Source organism: Macrobrachium nipponense, chromosome 44 (assembly GCF_015104395.2).
Source record: "Macrobrachium nipponense isolate FS-2020 chromosome 44, ASM1510439v2, whole genome shotgun sequence".
NCBI classification, from domain to species: domain Eukaryota; kingdom Metazoa; phylum Arthropoda; class Malacostraca; order Decapoda; family Palaemonidae; genus Macrobrachium; species Macrobrachium nipponense.
This window is the reverse complement of record NC_087221.1, coordinates 51,983,462-52,001,325: the sequence shown is the minus strand read 5'-3', so window position 1 is coordinate 52,001,325 and position 17,864 is coordinate 51,983,462. Positions and strand designations below refer to the sequence as shown.

Genomic DNA, 17,864 nt, shown 5'->3' with positions numbered 1-17,864 from the left:
TCAACAAAAGTACTATGGAAATATTCCTCTAGCTAGGTAGGCCTCACAAACCTTTTAACTTTTATAGCAGCAATCCAATTTGTGTCTGTTTTGGTAGCGCACATTCTGCCTGCGCTAGCTCTAAGGCAAAAAGTAAAACCACATCAATTGGATGTATTTACTTAACCTAAATAAAGCCACGGACACGAGGCTACGTAACCGTCTCTCCGCCTGTGGCCATGGCGCCTTAATCCCTATCCCACGGACAGGATTCAAGAAAGGAAATGTTAATTCCACTGCACGTTGTAAATTATTTGTTACATTCCAAAACAAGTCAACAACCCAGAGGATTTCTCCATTATCGAATCACGTGGTGATTTATACTTTGTTCCTGGATTAACTTCTAACAATCCCCCCCCCCCTCTCTCTCTCTCTCTCTCCTCTCTCTCTCTCTCTCTCTCTCTCCGTCTCCCTCCAAGCTATTACCTCAAGAAGTTGAGTGACGACACAGGAACTTATTTGCCTTAACTTAAGATCAAATAATAAGTATACTGGATTGTTTTAAAACAACACAGTCATAACGTTCCATCTCAGTCGTTGTCAACTTATTGCGCTACGAGGTCTGAGAGAGAGAGAGAGAGAGAGAGAGAGAGAGAGAGAGAGAGAGAGAGAGGGAGGGTTCAAATCTATTGTTCTACCGCTGTTCCAGATCCATTATTAACATAACTGAAGCGGAAAATAAGCTTACAATATCATAGTAACTAATAGCTCATAAGTAGTATACTTCACTCAAGAGTGACCAAAAAGTATCAAATACATACAATTGATTCAATTCCAGCTCCGAAAGAAACTGAAATCAATGAAATTAATCCAACTGTTCCTTCTTTTAATATGATTTCGTTTAAAATCGTCAACAGGTGTCGAACGAAAAAAAAAAAAATGGCCATAAACAAAAAATTACCTTCCCTAGCAATGTGAGCCAACATCTAAATTCTTGGAAGGTCACCTAATGTATATATTTGGCAAATTTCGTCAAATAACGCTCAGCGTCCACAAAATACCCATTTCTAACGGATTCCATCTAATTCTGTCCCACAATTCTTGAGATAATCCGCTAAAAACAAACCATCCAATTACACACACACACACACACACACACACACGGGTGGAAACATCAACCACCTTCCAACTTAACCAAAGGGATTGGGAATTAAGACATTAAAAAAACCAAATGCACGAGAGCAATATTTTGCAACAGCCTTTGGGTTAAGCGCTCGAACCCAAGCCCATACGCAAAATCATCTGGCACTGACATGAGGCGAAGCTAATTAAATGAGGTTGCAGAAACAGGATAGCTTATGGCCAATTACGCTCGATATTGAAGATAATGGCCTGCCATTACGTCGGGGGAGGGGGGCGGGCGTGGGGCTGGGGTGTGGAGAGCAATGCCATTTTGCATTCACTTAAAAATTGACCGATGTTGATGCAACAGCAATTATCCTTTTTGGTCAATGACCCAGAAATAAAAAGTGTGACGTCACATAAACGAGTGGTGCAGCGCTTCATTGCGTTGGCAAGGTCAAAGGTTCCACTCGCCTACCGCCCACCAGTCGACCGGCACTTCTAGGGTCAAGAATATGAAAATCTACTGAGAACCCAGCGGAAGGGCCACCCTTCGAAGCTACCCCTATCTACAGGGGAAAGGGAGCATGATGAGTATAGCAGTAAAAAAATGAGTAAATCAATAAATAAATAAATAAATAAGATAATAAACAACGCATCATGAGGAGTAAGTATTTTGTCATGTTTACAACACATAAAATGCCAGAAAATGTCAAAATGGGCAGTAACGAGCTCCCGTTATCATATGGGTGCATGCATCAACAGATGCACGCTAACAAATATAATATTTCTGGCATAAAAAAAAAAAAAAAAAAAAAAAAAACGAGAGTATAAAAAACACTTCATTCTTGAGAATTCGTGATATGTTCAACCTACGTCATTCTAAAATATTTAAAAGCTTCGTAATCTATCCAGCCAAAGCCATTAACGAGAGACTTTGCTAAATTATGGCTCCCGGGGAAAATTGCATTATCTATTATCCTCGTCAGTCCAGTCTTTTGTGCAAAAAACCACTTCAAATGATACAAAGGAAATAATCAGAGAAGTATAGAAAAAAAGAAAGAAAAAAAAAGTCATAAAAAGACAGTATTGGGTGAAGGATACATTGAAAAAAGTCCGACAGAAAGAATGATTTTCGTAATTCCACTGACAAAAAATAGATTATTTCCAGAATTTTGGGACCACTCCTTTGAAACAAAAAACCTGTTCAGAGGTTTCTCTCTCTCTCTCTCTCCTCATCTCCGTCTCTCTCTCTCTCTCTCTCTCTCTCTCTCTCTCTATGTCTATGTCTATGTCTGACGGTTTATCAAGTATCCCTGCTTTCGCTATTAAGCGTTCAGACGGGATTTCCAAATCACTTATATATGTTAAAAATTTAAAAGTCTATGTGATGTAAAGCGGGTAATTGCATTTGTCTAGTGTTATAGCTGAGTTGAAAATAAATGGGTTTTCAATAGCTTTTTGAACTGAAAAGATATTTCCAGCACACTTAACTGATGCCGGAAGTTGATTATACATCTAGGAGCGCAGTGCTAAAAGTTCTCGTACAAGAGTGGTCGTTGCACGAGGCTCATCAAGTCTGAAATCATCACGGAAAGGCGTGTATGAACACCAGGCCCTACTACGTATCTTTCAGGCAACCTTTAAGATACAATGGCTCTCCCGTGTTAATAGCTTGATATGTTAAGACGCAAAGTTTAAAAATAATCCTTGCTTTGACTGGTACCAGTGTAATTTAATTAAGGTTGGAGTAATATGTTCTCGCGGGGGGGGATATACCAACAATTAGTCTAGCAGCTCTATTCAAAATCATTTGAAGTTTCTTAAGACGATAATTAGGTAAATTGTAATACAACGAGTTACAATAGTCTACTCTGCTAACTACCAAACTATTAATTAGCAGCTTAGTGGCATCTTCGTTAAGATATTTTCTAATGGATTGCGATATTCCTCAGATGATAATTTGCGGTCCGTAACCACATTGTTAATATGTTCATCAAATGTCAAAGAACCATCAACTACTACCCCGAGATCTCTGACTTTATCAGTTAACAAAATATTTTCCTTATTGATGGAGATGCTATTAACGTTATCAAACCTTCTTAAGTTATATTTAGTGCCAATTAGGATACATTCAGTTTTATTTTCATTTAGTTTCAGCTTTTTCCTTTGCATCCATTTCGAAACATCTGCCATAAGTCTATCAATAACAGCTTGATCTTCAATAATGTCATCTACTATTAAATAGAACTGGGTGTCATCAGCAAAAAATTTACATTGAACGCCATGTAATTTAAATATCCAAGACAACTCGATTGTATAAATACTAAAAAGAACCGGGCCAAGTACGCTTCCTTGTGGAACACCCGTGGTGAGCTTTTACTTTCAGATATCTATCTTTAACCTTCACCTTGAAAGATCTATTCGATAAATAGTTATGAAACCATTTAAGAGCATCCCATCGATCCCAATAGCAGTCAATATCCTCTATTAACACTTCATGAACCACGTGTATCAAAAGCAGCGCTAAGATCTAGGAGAATAAGCAAGCTACATTTACCGTCATCGGAGAAACCTAACAAGTCATTAATTACGGCACACAGAGCTGTTTCAGTAGAATGGAATTTCCGATAAGCCGACTGATCTTCAGAAATAGCTCCAATTACTTTCAAGTGCTGACTGAGTTGATCTAAAACGGAAGTCTCGATCATTTTTGACAAAAAAGACAAGTTAGAAATTGGTCTGTAAGATTTCAATTCTTGATGATCAAGGATCCTTTAAGAGATGGTTTAATGATAGCAAACTTTTTCAGAGGGCGGGACTAAGCTCTTAGTAATACTCAAGTTGACTATTCGAAGCTGCAATTGCAGTAACCTATCTATGTTCGGGGCGTCGATGACCTCATTTATTGGAAAAGGATCGTTACTGCAATAGGAGTGGCCAGAACTAATGAACATAGTTTTGTAAGCATCGAGTGAAATTGGCCTAAACTGCAAAAACTTTGAGAAAGGAAAATCAGGAAAGTAAGGATAGGGGCAAGAAACATCAGTTGTGAAGTTACAAAGTAAACAGGCAACCTTTGATTCAAAGAATTCAGCAAATTCATTTGCCAATTCAAGCTCAGACCTCCCGTCTGGTAAAACTTGCCTCTTAATTTTCCCTAAAAAAAAAAACTAAAAGTTCATCGAACACAGAATACAGCCTTTTGATATTGGACCCAACCTCAGTTACTTTTTTCATTATAATTGTCTTCTTTACATCTCTTAATAATCTATTTACCTCATTCCTAGCTTCCACATATAACATTCGATTTCTCTTTGTTTATGCTTATGCCAACGTGACTCTGCCAACCTCCGTTTTTTCCTAGCTTCCCTAATTGCAGCATTGAACCATGGGGAGCTGTCTTTTTATGACAATATCTTTCTCCACCACAGGGCACATTTTATCATATTCTTTGGAAAATACAGAAAAATACAAAGCAACAAGACAGACCACACATTCGCCTACAGAAATATTTCTGCTACAATCTAAGTCAGTACATCCACAGGGTTCATTATATTTTTCCTCAATAACAGTAACACCCACATCTATTAGTAAAGTACAGTCTAATAACCGTTTGTTCCTAAATGTTATTTTAGTCCTAAGTTTACTTGGTAATAAGACTGAAATATCAAACATAATAAGCTTGTGGTAAAAAGAGATAGAAAAATCTGGCTCCACTATCACAATTCATAAAGTAATTATCACCCGTAAAGAAAACACAGCATCCAAAATATGATCTGACCTAGAGGTAAATACATTCACCTTATTAACAAAATTCATATTGTTCATTATATCAATAAACTTCTTTACATTTGTATCTCTATAATCCTCTAACCACATATTAAAATCTCCACATATATATACATTCATTCTTTTTCATTTTCAAAACATCCAAGGAATACAGAAAAGTCTTCTAAAAACGTAGCCTTGCTTAGCTGCGGAGGACGATATACTACTAAAAATAAAAAACTGTACATTATAGGCCTTAAACTCCAAGGCTAAATACTCAAAACTCACAAACGCTCCAACAACCCTAGTTCTAACGTTTGTAAATGTTTTGGATAAACAATGCCAACCCCACCTCCCTGACCAAAATTACGTGGTGTGTGAAAAAGTTTATTGAGTGTCCGGCCAATAGTTCATTAATTTTCAAATTATCAGTAGCACTTAGCCATGTTTCTGTTATAGCGAACACATCTATTCCTTGTTCACATATTAATTCTCTTAATTCTGTTGTCTTGTTGCGTACTGGACTGCGCATTCATGTAAGGCACATTTTATTCTTCTATTACTGGAATCCCATGATCAGTCTGTTGGGCAACTTCGCTTCCTCTCAGCAACATTCGATGGACAATTCCAGTCAAAAAACAGCATGTTATTATCGGAGAGGTTCATTCGCGCACAATGATGACATTTCAAACTTTCAGACTGACAATGCCTTGTCTCATGATCAGTTCCGTTACAACGTCCACATATCCTAGATCCATTCGAAGCTTGACTCTACATTTGGACTCAAAATGACCATATCCTTGACAGTAGTTACTATTTACATGATAACTATCCCATACCTTATGTCGACCAAAGTTGGTGAAAAGTATCTCTCCATTTCGTATATCCTGGCGTCTAATGATAGGTGTACATTTAAAAGTATAATTATACGATTTACCATCTTTAGCTTCTCTAGTTGATACTAGTTTCATATCATCTGGACTTACATTAATACCTTGAAATATGTTATTCTTCTTCAAAATCGCAGGCAAGACGTCATCCATCTGTTCTTGATTACTAACATTGGCAACGGTGATTTTAGGAGACATCTTCTGAAGTACAGTTGAACATAATTTATGGTCATCAGCTGTCTGGTCAGAGTTCGTTTAGCATTTTCTCTTGTTTTCTTGTCTGGAAAGTCAACGACCAGTGAACCTTTTTTTCGTAGGCTTTACGTTACTAATTTGAATATTCCCAAGGACTTTTGTTAATACACCTTTCTTCTCTTCCATTGTGGTAGCTTCATTCTCATCTTCATCAGCAATCAAAATCAAATTTCTCTCTTTCACCACGTCAGAATAACTTGGTTTCAAATCCTTTACGGGTTAGCTCACCAGTAACCCGCAGCCTAAGAAATTGATTTCCGTCTTCAGTTCAATTATTTGTTTTTCTAATGAAGCAAACATATCTCTTGCCATTAATTCTAACGTTTCCATTTTTCGGCCAAGCTCATTCAAGGTAACTGACTCCGAAAAATTGGGCTCACATCTTCTACAGTAGAATTTAAGACCCTCCTTACATTCCAATAGAAATTGACTTCTCTATTTCCTTTTCTGTAGTCTCCATAGATATTCCCTCACATTTCCGATGTACTTTCCTGTTACATGAAGAGCAGTCCCATTTGGTTATCATCGTTTGACGATCGCAATAACAAGATGCCATTTCACAAGAAACTCTAAAACTTCACTTTCAAATCATAGCAAGGCTCTGTTAGTTTGGTAGAAATGATGACGTAACAATGACGTATCCGTGACGTCACTAAGGAAATCTGCGCGGGGGCCGTTTGAGAATGCGCATCAAGTCAACTAGGCCCTAATACACTAAGTTAGAACGCACTTTCACAGCACTATTTATGTCACTAAGTGGATTAGGCACATGCTACACATATTCATGAACGAATACAGACAGCTTAAACAGCAGTTTAAGGGCAAGGTACTCTAAAACGGGCCCAACTAATGAAGAGGATCTCTCTCTCTCTCTCTCTCTCTCACCTAAACAAGAGTTTGGACAAGGGTGCACAAGGGTACAAGACCAGAGAGGCCACAAAACAAACTAAGGAATTCATGAGCTAACGATAATAAATAAATAAACAAATAAATAAATACAAAATAAACCCGACAACTGAAATAGCAATGATAAAAAGCAAATTTATTCAATTTCCATTTAACTCGCTTAGAACAATTAGTCACGAAAGAACGGAAAACCAACACCACTGCTTTCTTAATAAACGCAATATTCGTTTCCATAAAAAAAGACACTTACAGGCACTTCTGTAGCTGCCTATATACTACAAGGTTAGGTCCCACTAATTTTTTCTTCTTTTTCTTCTATTAGTTTTCCAAGTTCTGAGCTAGATCAAGATTCTACTCGCCTTTGTATAAAATAAAACTCTTAGGAACAACTGCAGGCTGACAGTATCTACAGTAGAAAACCGTTTCATTCAAATGGCCTGTTCAGTATCAACACAAGATACTGGATAAAAATGTATCCACGCCTAAATATATATTTTTTAAATGTTTTTTTCATACACCCATAAAATGTTCTGCTTATTACAACAATGAGACACTAGAAAGGAATTACATAAATACCTATATACGCAAATTGTCCATAAATAGACATACCGATTAAGAAGAAGAGATGTATATGTGTGAAAACTCTACGGGAAGCGCCCGTCATATTTCATTATCTTAATTCCATACAACAAAACGATTACCCTCTGCATTAAAATTGAGAATGGTCAGAATAAGAAAAGGTTATTTTCAAGCCATTTTTTGTCAATACAAATTCAAAAATATTTACCAAAGAGTACTCTGGACCATTACTGAAAGCACCTTGAAAATGACTAATTTAACGGAATCCTATATAAATTTTAATTAAAATTTCAGACAATACCTGCATGCCCATTTTCTTTTGAAGAAAGAAAACGATTTCAACGGGTTCCTATATTCAAAGTTAAAAATTCATACATTATCCGTCAGTAAAATCGGAAATGAAATCTTACGTTAATACGAATTTAGAAAAGCCTTCTAAAACGAATTCCCATATTCATAATTAAAAGTCACGTGAAGAACTTACAACATTCAAACTTTGAAAATAAAATAGCAAAATCAAAATCCAGGCAACACTCACGTTTTTCTCAACGGATTCCTTGATTTTGGAGCCAGCTTCCTTGACGCTGGCGCCGGCCTTGCTGAAGGCGGTTGAGAGAAGGAACCCAACCCACCGATTTGGCCGAGGCCGACGCCCGGCCCTGGACGGCAGAGAGGTTGAGGCCAAAACCTGCCAGGGAAGACGTTGACAGATGTTATATAATTCAATGGAAGTCACTGATATTCAATGCATTACACATTGAGAACAACACGAGGAAATTTAATAGCAGAAATACAGGTAAATACCTTAACAGATTACTAATGCACTAAAAAATATATTAATAGATTACTACTGAGATAAAAATTTATATAAAAAGTAACATATGTATTTAAATCATAGAGCATAGGAATCAATTTGACCTTTGTCGCTTAACAAGAAAAAGAAAAAACTGGTTTACCTTATATTGCACATCGAAGAAAGTACCCATTATATAATTATTAGCAATAACGGATATACACTTTAACGATAAAAAGAATATACATTTTTAGAATAATTATAATTATTTTGTTAAAATGAGTAAACCCACATGCTATCATGCCTTTCAATAAAGCAAAATTAGTACATATCTTTCTTAGTCTGGCATTTCCCAAGAACACAATAACACCACACCAAAAGCAATTTAAAAAAAGTTTATCAATATTTTATCAATTACTCCCAGGACTGGGCTCAAAAATGTAAGATACGATTCAAACTATAGAACATAAATTCATCAGTAATCACGATCGTTTCAAATATTTCGGTCAAGTAACTCGCTGTAATAGCTGTAAATAAATCTTCATCAGAAATACAAACCGTGACCATAATGGAGGAAAGTAGCTCAGAAAACTTATTGCGGTTTGCAGAGACTATATTAAACATTCATTTCTTTGAAAGAAAAAAACTCACGTTTGGTCTTTTACGTTCTTTTCATTTAAGCTGCCTTTAACGCAAGGTCTCTGAGAATTTATCAAAATAAAAAGGTCTCCAACGTACACGTGTGTGTGTGTGTGTGTGTGTGTGTGTGTGTGTGTGTGTGTGTGTGTGTGTGTGTGTGTGTGTTTAAAAAGCAGATTGCGCCTACTTGAGCAAAATTTTCGGAAAATATTTCAATGCAAAGGTAAATATAATCTCCCTCTCTCTGAGACTCACTTTTATTGGCGAATATATAAAAATGTCGAGGTACACATTCCATAATACGGAATTATCTGATGTTAGTGCACACGAAAACGTACAAGTTTTCTTTAATGCGTCTTCAAAGTTTAAGTATCCGTGCAGTTCCAGATGTTTGTGAAGTCATAACAAAGGTGGGAATGTGATTCTGATGCGGATGTCACAGACAAACATACGAACGAATGGACCTCTTAGTATAACGCAGCCAGAACATGTCGCCAACAGTCTCGAGGCATCCAAGAGGTGTCAGAACAAACTGGGAATATTTTTCGGCGCCTTCTCAGATCGAACCCAGGATTAAACCTTATTACATTTTATATATAAAACAAATATATACTATTTTAGCGATAAACATGAAGCTCCCTTTACAGAATACGCTGTAATTAGGATCGCTAGATAAAACAGTGATAACGCTCCGGTCCACAGCAAATCTTGGGATGTGGTTGCTAGCCTCATACCCTTCTGCACACCTTGCCAACGACTCGCCACAGTTGGCTGGGCGATGTCACTTCTTATATCTTAATTAGGGATACCTTATATCTTGCAAATAATGACGAAAGATATACGCATTTATCAGTTAAAAGTTCCTAAACATCCCTCTGACTTCAACTCAGCTTATTTTATTATTATTTTTTTTTTTTTAGCTATTTCCTGTATCCGTTTCCTCCCTCTGACTTTAGTTTTTATTTTAACTTCCCTTTCTTTATTTTATTTTGTTTTTATTTCGTGTAAATGGAATTCCCCTCCACATCCGCACATAATCGTTTATCGTTATCGCATGGTTTCACTCCTTTAATCCTTCTCTATTCGCATACCAAATGTATTTATTCCATCACATTTAATCCATCCCTTTGAGCTCGATTCCTCCATTATCGCCGCCTTTTTTTTTTGCGCTCTCTCTCTCTCTCTCTCTCTCTCTCTCTCTCTCTCTCTCTCTCTCTCTCTCTCTCTCATCGAACTGCTTTGGAATTTCATCTTCTTCTCAGATATCAGTATCGACTAACGACTCTTTGCTGACCTTAGTATTCAAATCTCCGGAAAATAAATGGGAAATAAATACGATTAATGAAATTATAACGACCAGTTCAACGCTGGAAAAAAAATGTCTGAAAATTCAACGGAGAAGCGAGCAACACTCAACGATATATCAAGGGCTTACACGCCTCATCCCTTTATGTAAACTGGAATTGACGTAGACGGTAAATATCCGTTCGGACCAACACAGAATTCGGTGAGCAAAGTAGAAAACTTAAGACTTACGTTTGTAAATCTCGGAAGGTAATAAGCGAATGAAACAAATATATAAAAGCAGGCAACGCAATAGGACATTAAGGCTGTTAAAATATGACCAACACGACTGTGAAAGTTATGATATGAGGAGTCTTCTTCCCAGCCTCACTACACGCGAGTGTACAGAGTGTACATACAATAACAAAAGGCCTCAATAACAACTTTCTGTATCTTGGCGATCGATAGACGTTCGGTTTTCAGCGAATACATAACTACCATACATGTAATGTAGGAGAAAATATGACTACAATACACACAACATAGGATGAACAAAAGTCGATATTAAAATGTTTTTGGAATGCTCGGAAAAAAATTTTTTGAATGCCCGGAAAAATGTTTTTTGAATGCTCGGAAAACATGTTTTTGGAACGCCAGAAAAATGTTTTTTGAATGCTCGGAAAACATGTTTTTGGAACGCCGGGAAAATGTTTTTGGATGCTCGGAAAAAAAAATTTTTGAATGCCTTTAAAAAAAAAAGAAAAATGTTTTTTGAATGCTCGGAAAACATGTTTTTGGAACGCCCAGAAAAATGTTTTTTGAATGCTCGGAAAACATGTTTTTGGAACGCCCGGGAAAATGTTTTTTGAATGCTCGGAAAACATGTTTTTGTTTGGTAACGCCCGAAAATGTTTTTGAATGCTCGGAAAACATGTTTCCCAAAATGGAACTAGCCCGGGATGATGAATGCTCGGAAAACATGTTTTTGGAACGCCCGGGAAAATGTTTTTTGAATGTCCGGGAAAATGTTTTTTTGGAATGCCCGGTAAAATATATATGGAATGCCCATGACCGCGTTTAAAAAAAAAAAAAAAAAAAAAAAAAATTAATCGAATTTCATGAAATTCCCAGAGGGATTTTTAGCCGGCCGCATCCAGCAAACATCCTAAATGAAGCAAATATAGCAAATATATAGGAAAGAAACTACGTTCATCCGATTACCATCGTCCTATTATGCAAAACTTCCGCAAGAAGCATCAGCCAGAAACACCGAAACCCCTCCCTCTCCCCCCACCGTTCATTAACCGCCTTCTAAAAAGGGAACTTTAACGTTAAGCTTTCCGAAAGAACCTCGTCCCTCGCCAAGTTTATATCGGGGACGACGTCATTCCTTGGGCGCGTTCATAAAAGCAGACGAGCCTGCTCTTTACTGTCCCGATGTGACGAATTACTTGCCATGAAGGCGAGCGTGAAACGTCGTTAATCTAGCCTGAAGGCATATCGTTACTTTCCATGGTACGTATACAGGAGACTTCCTATCTATTTTATTGCATCGTATCCAAAAAACAAATACAAAATACGTCGAAGTTTCTTAGGCACAATCGAGTTTTCCGTACGGCGTATGATCAAGGCCACCAAAAAGAAATAAATCTAGCTTTCGGTGGTCTCCGTATAATGCTGTATGAGTCGTAGCCCATGAAACTTTCAGCCAAGGCCCGGTGGTGGTCTGTCCTATAGCGTTGCCAGCTGTTAAATTTTACACTGACCTTGAGCAGTTCAAAAATCTCCCTTCAAACTATTGTATTTGTCTTTCGCATTTATCAATACTAATGAGACTGAATTCAGCGACTGTGCAAATTTAACTAATTGAACTAATTGGGCTCAATCAAAATAATTGAATTCGTCAGTGTATCTTAAGTTCAAAATAGATTTTATTGTTATAAAATTTGCCTCCATCTCTCATACACACACACATATATATGTGTTATATATATTTAATTTGTGTATATATATTTATATATATATATATATTATATATATATATATATATATACTATAATAATATATATATATATATAATATAATATATATATATATATATATATATACATAATGTATGTATGCACCACATACGAGTATGAATTTCCTCAAAATCAAAACAGCTGCTACTGATACGTCATTCTCAAACTCTTGCATACACCTAATGTGTATTTTCGTCAGAATCCGTACCCTTCTAACAAAATGATTCGTTTGAAAACTCTATAGAGAGGTTCTGAGAAAGGGTCCAAAAAGGAAAATTTTGAGGTCTCGTCACCCAGAAAGTTTATCTGCCACTAATTAGCCTCCGTGTGTGTGTGTGTGTGTGTGTGTGTGTGTGTGTGTGTGTGTGTGTGTGTGTGTGTAGAAATTATCGACTAAAAGAACCACAGTTGTTGGTTTTTATTAAGCTGGCCGCATCCCAGCACGGGTTCTTGCTCATAGAGCAACCCGTATAAACCCATTACTGACAAATATTTTGTGGTTACACGACTCCATCCCAACTTCCTCTGACCCAAGAGTCTCTCGATATTCCTCACTTCATTCTCTCAAGTTATTATTTCCGATTCGGAAATACTAACCCGTAACTCTCTCTTTCCATCCTTTCTCTCATTAACACTAAACCTCCTTCAAATATTATTTATTTTTCTTAACCAGCTTTCTTTTTTTCTTACTTTCACAATGGTTCTACAGTAGACACTTCTCTACACAAACGTTTCTTAATTAGCATAAAATTCTCATTTTATTTCATGAATTTCTGCTTTCATTAATGACATCTGCTTCTCACTGTTTTCGTAAGAATGACATTCCAACCATAATCTAAATTTCGGTTTCCACTTATACGTATACATACATACACACATACATACATACATACATACATACATACATACATACATACATACATACATCAAAACCGTCTCCAACTACGGTTCCTCTTGACAGACTAACAAGATTATTTGTCTGAACAATTTTTTGAGTCACCAAATTCCAGCCCTGAGCTCTGATAATAATAATTCTTCATCGTCAAAACCCCAACCACTTATACGTCATTCAGTTGAGATAATGGTCATTATTACCTCTCCAGGGAGTGTCGATCATTAAGAACTTCCACACGAATTCTGATAATTTGATCAAACGATAATAATGAGCTTCAGGTATGTCAATCCCTGTGGCGGTGTTGGTAGTTTTATATTCTCAGTAATCTGTATTAACAATTGCGTGAATAAAAATAATATATTAGCGACTGGAATTCATTTCAAGTTTCCCTTCTCATTAGTTAACTGTATTTTCAAAAAATTTATCCTTAATGTAATTACGACATTTGACATTTTAAGCATAAATAGAGCAGTGTAAAGCCATCCACATATGAGAAAGCAAATATATATATATATATATATATATATATATATATATATATTATATATATATATATGCAGGTTAATACCCAGACTTAAAATAATTCAATAACGGTTAGTTTCAACATCATGTCATCCTCCAGCAAACAAACAAACAAACAAACAAACAAATTGAAAACCATTATTCGCTGGGTTGTAACAAACTTGCAGCCAGCATGCAAATCCAACCCCACCAGTTGTTAGTAGTTGCCAACTCATAACTCTCGCTTGCAAACAAATGCACACCGCACTGCATATTGCAGAGCCTCAAGTCACAAGTACACGGACGGCTCTGCAATAAGCCACCGTGTTAGTACTGCCGCCCACCACCACCACCAACGGCGCCGGTTAAATCGTACAGTAACTGTATAACTGTACAGCCGTGTGATGGGGGGAGCCGTTGTACCTTTCCTCCTTCCGGCCAGTTCCTCCCAGGTTCGGTTTAATTTAACCTCCAACTGACGGCCATAATCTGTCACCGCTGCATCAAACAGAGATTGTGAGAGAGAGACGTCAACATGGGATGATGATAATAAACACGTGAAATGAATTGATGAAGAACAAAGGATAATTCTAAAATGGCGAGATTAAGAGACATAAAAACAGCGTCAAAATAAACGCTGCAATTATTATGAGGAACACACAAACAAGAAAAATATAAATGATAATTATAAGGGACACACAAAGGGAATACACAGGTGTGAAGAAAATACTAATACCATGGGACATATACATGTGTCAAACACAAACGGATTTTTTAAGGAATACTCAAAACGAATACTAAAGGAAAAAAATCTTGAAAAGAGGTTAGAGTGGACACACAAGATATATATATATATATATATATATATATATATATATATATATATATATATATATATATATATATATATATATACATACACATACATACATACTACACACACACACATACACACACACACACACACACACACACACCACACACATATATATATATATATATATATATATATATATATATATATATATATATATATATATATATATAATGCCTGAGGGAGGAGGAAAAATGGAACATAAAAAGCAAGGTAAAGGAATCCACTTCCTTTTTCAGACACTAAAATCGCGAGATGCAGAAAATGGTAGAGCGTGAAATGAACGACCAGCAAGACTCACCTCTTCCAGACGAATCCAAATCGAACCCGATTATGGACCTTAATCTTAAAACGCCAGGGAATAATATAACGAAAATATATGTCATCATTACACATAAATTGTTGCAGATACTTCTTCAGCCAATATAATTGAATCAGAGGATCAGGGCATTTTCAGATGTAGACACGCCTACTACTATGTACAAGATGCTATAGTAGATTCACATCAACCGTGCATCTGATGTCTAGGCCAGTCCCTTACGACGCTCCTGATTGGGTGTTGATAAGCCAATCACAGGGCTGGAAACTCTCGGTCTCTCTCTCTCGAGTTCACATAGGCGTGATGTATGCTCCACCTCTCCTGAGGGATACTTTTGAAAGACGTATCCCTCTGGAGAGGTGGAACATAGAACCTAACAATGTGAACTCTCGAGAGAGACTGAGAGTTTCCAGCCCTGTGATTGGCTTATCAACACCCAATCAGGAGCGTCGTAAGGGGCTGGCTAGACATTAGGTGCACGGTTGATGTGGATCTACTATTGCTTTTATTCTTTGAATTTAACTATATATCAAACACCTCGTGCTCCTCCAAGAGAAACCAAGGTAGTTTAGAGCTCCCTTGAAGAAAATAATGGTATTGAAGATACTAATAACACTGAGAGAGAGAGAGAGAGAGAGAGAGAGAGAGAGAGAGAGAGAGAGAGAGAAACTTTCCTTATAGAAGATAAGGGTGACACCCAATATAATAATGGTGACAGTCCACAACTATCCTGGAACAGAGAGAGAGAGAGAGAGAGAGAGAGAGAGAGAGAGAGAGAGAGAGAGAGGATAAAGCACGTGTGATCGTCCCAATGCTCCGTCCACTCCAAGGGGTTGAGAACGCTTAGAATAGTGCAGTCCCGTTTCTGCTAAGTCATAAATGGAACGCGGTGGCCTCGCCTGGGTTTATCTTAAAAATGGGTAAGGCCTTCTATTATATCTCTATATAAGTTCTATTATATCTCTATATAAGTGCAATAATATTATTAAATCTTACACGGTACGCTTTCAACAAACGCTTCAAAACTGATGTCTCGAGAATAATTCAGAAAGAATCTACTATATTTTGATCAACCTTGTATCAGATTTTATCTTCTTAATAGAAATAAAAATGATTGCATGTTTTTAAATATTATACGGTACACTTTCAATGAACGCTTCAAAACTGACATCTCGCTTATATAATAATTGAGAGAGTCCATTACTTTAATTGCGTGTATAGGTATCAGGATTTTATCTTCCTAATGAAAATAAAAATGATTAACAAAAATGGAAAGAAATACATCAAAAGATATGAAAACAAATGCGGTCTTCGACGCACGAAACGAAAAACGGTGATGAAGACAAAGACAAAAGAAGCAAAAATCTGTCTTTCGTATTGCATCGATTAGGAGGAAAAAAAAAAAAAAAAATAATAAAAATAAAGCGCTCGTTCGAGGAAGGACAAATTGTCGTTTTTTTCTCATCACAAAAAACAAAAAAATAAAAATGCACTTAAAAATCATGGTCGAGAGAGAAAAAAAGGCTAATCATGCATGACACTTGAAAATACCTAGCGCAAATATTTTCTAGTTTTTGTTCTAACTGGGGAAAAAGCAATTACTCCAACTATAAATACCTCACAACCAACGAAACATTTCATTTCTGTATAGAATGTTATCCTAGCGTATTAAGGCAGATGAACCTCCTGTAACCTGGTTATTTTATTATCCGCTGGATTTTAGGCAAGCATCTCATAATGTTAATTTCGCTACTATACTGGAATTGCTGACGCAAAAAAAAATTAACATCAAAGACGAATTTCAATTTGAAGATTTCTTCGTTGAGTAAACAAATTATTAGCCAAAACAAATACTTCTCTCGAATATTTCTCAAGAGAAAGCAAAAACCGTCAGAGACGCCGAACAAGAAACAAAGTGAAAGCCTAACATGGCACCGAGCCAGATCTCTGTTCCAGGACCACTGACGAAAAAAAAAAGCTTCTCTTGCATAAAATCTTTGTTCCAGACAACTGATGGAAAAAGGAGAGAGAGAAAAAATGTGTCTATCTTGATGGGCCTTCAAAACGAGACCTCATGAGAAAGAGACAGCCCGCAGTCTGACAAAGGCATCACCGAAGCAAAACTTCCTGTGCAGAGGAAGGAGGAGGTTGCTTCAGAAGAACAGAAGTTCCACGTTACGAAACGCATTGCATTCCACAGTATTCCATGTGTCGCGCTGTCATCCTACGTAAGAATGACCGTAATCCCGGAAGGAGACGGAGACTGATGGGCAGACCTGAGATGGGGGAAGGGGGCCAGATGGTCTCACTGTCAAAATATCAGGCAAAACTGACGTCTAAAGTTGCCTTAAGCCGATGTAGAAATCGACGTGATTTTTTTATTCCTTATATTAGCGGTGAACGACAGTTTATCTATCTATCTATCTATCTATCTATCTATCTATCTATCTATCTATAAATAATATATATACATTATCCCTATATCTATATATATATATATATATATCATATATATATATAGATATATATATATATATATAATATATATATATATATATATATATATATATATATATTTACATATATAATCTTCTGAACTTACAACCACAGTTGATAAGCCTTTCTAATGCACTCTTAACTTTAATGCCGTCATTCCGTCTCTAATTAATAAAGGTAAAAAACGCTAAATGACGAAATAATTAAAAATCACCAAAGGAGCGTTCAGCTTCCAACATACGCGCGCAAAACAAACAAACAAACACACACACAAAATACCGCTCAAATCAGCATCCGGATGTAAATCAAAATCTGATTAACTATTCTTTGCACTAAAGCCAATTCCACCGTAAAACTTCATGAAAATCCATCACTTCACTTTTTGAAATATCTTATCGATTGGCAGATGGTCTCGGCCGGACAAATTCCCTCATTGCCGGAGGCATAAATATCCACAACGTTAATTAAGCGTTCTTCCAAAAACCCATAACAACATAAGAATTCTGTTGGTCATCGATCAGCTTCGCATTTCTATAGAGA

At 36.6% G+C, this 17,864-nt stretch overlaps 1 protein-coding gene across 1 annotated transcript in view; it reads right to left on the bottom strand.

Annotated features, from left to right (window-relative positions):
* Positions 1-17,864, bottom strand: part of LOC135204371 (synapse-associated protein 1-like) — a gene marked incomplete in the record, with an annotated part of 313,294 nt that overhangs the window by 156,379 nt on the left and 139,051 nt on the right. The window contains 1 exon segment of the mRNA XM_064234595.1: positions 8,041-8,116. Within this exon segment, the coding sequence (XP_064090665.1) occupies positions 8,041-8,116 (76 nt within the window).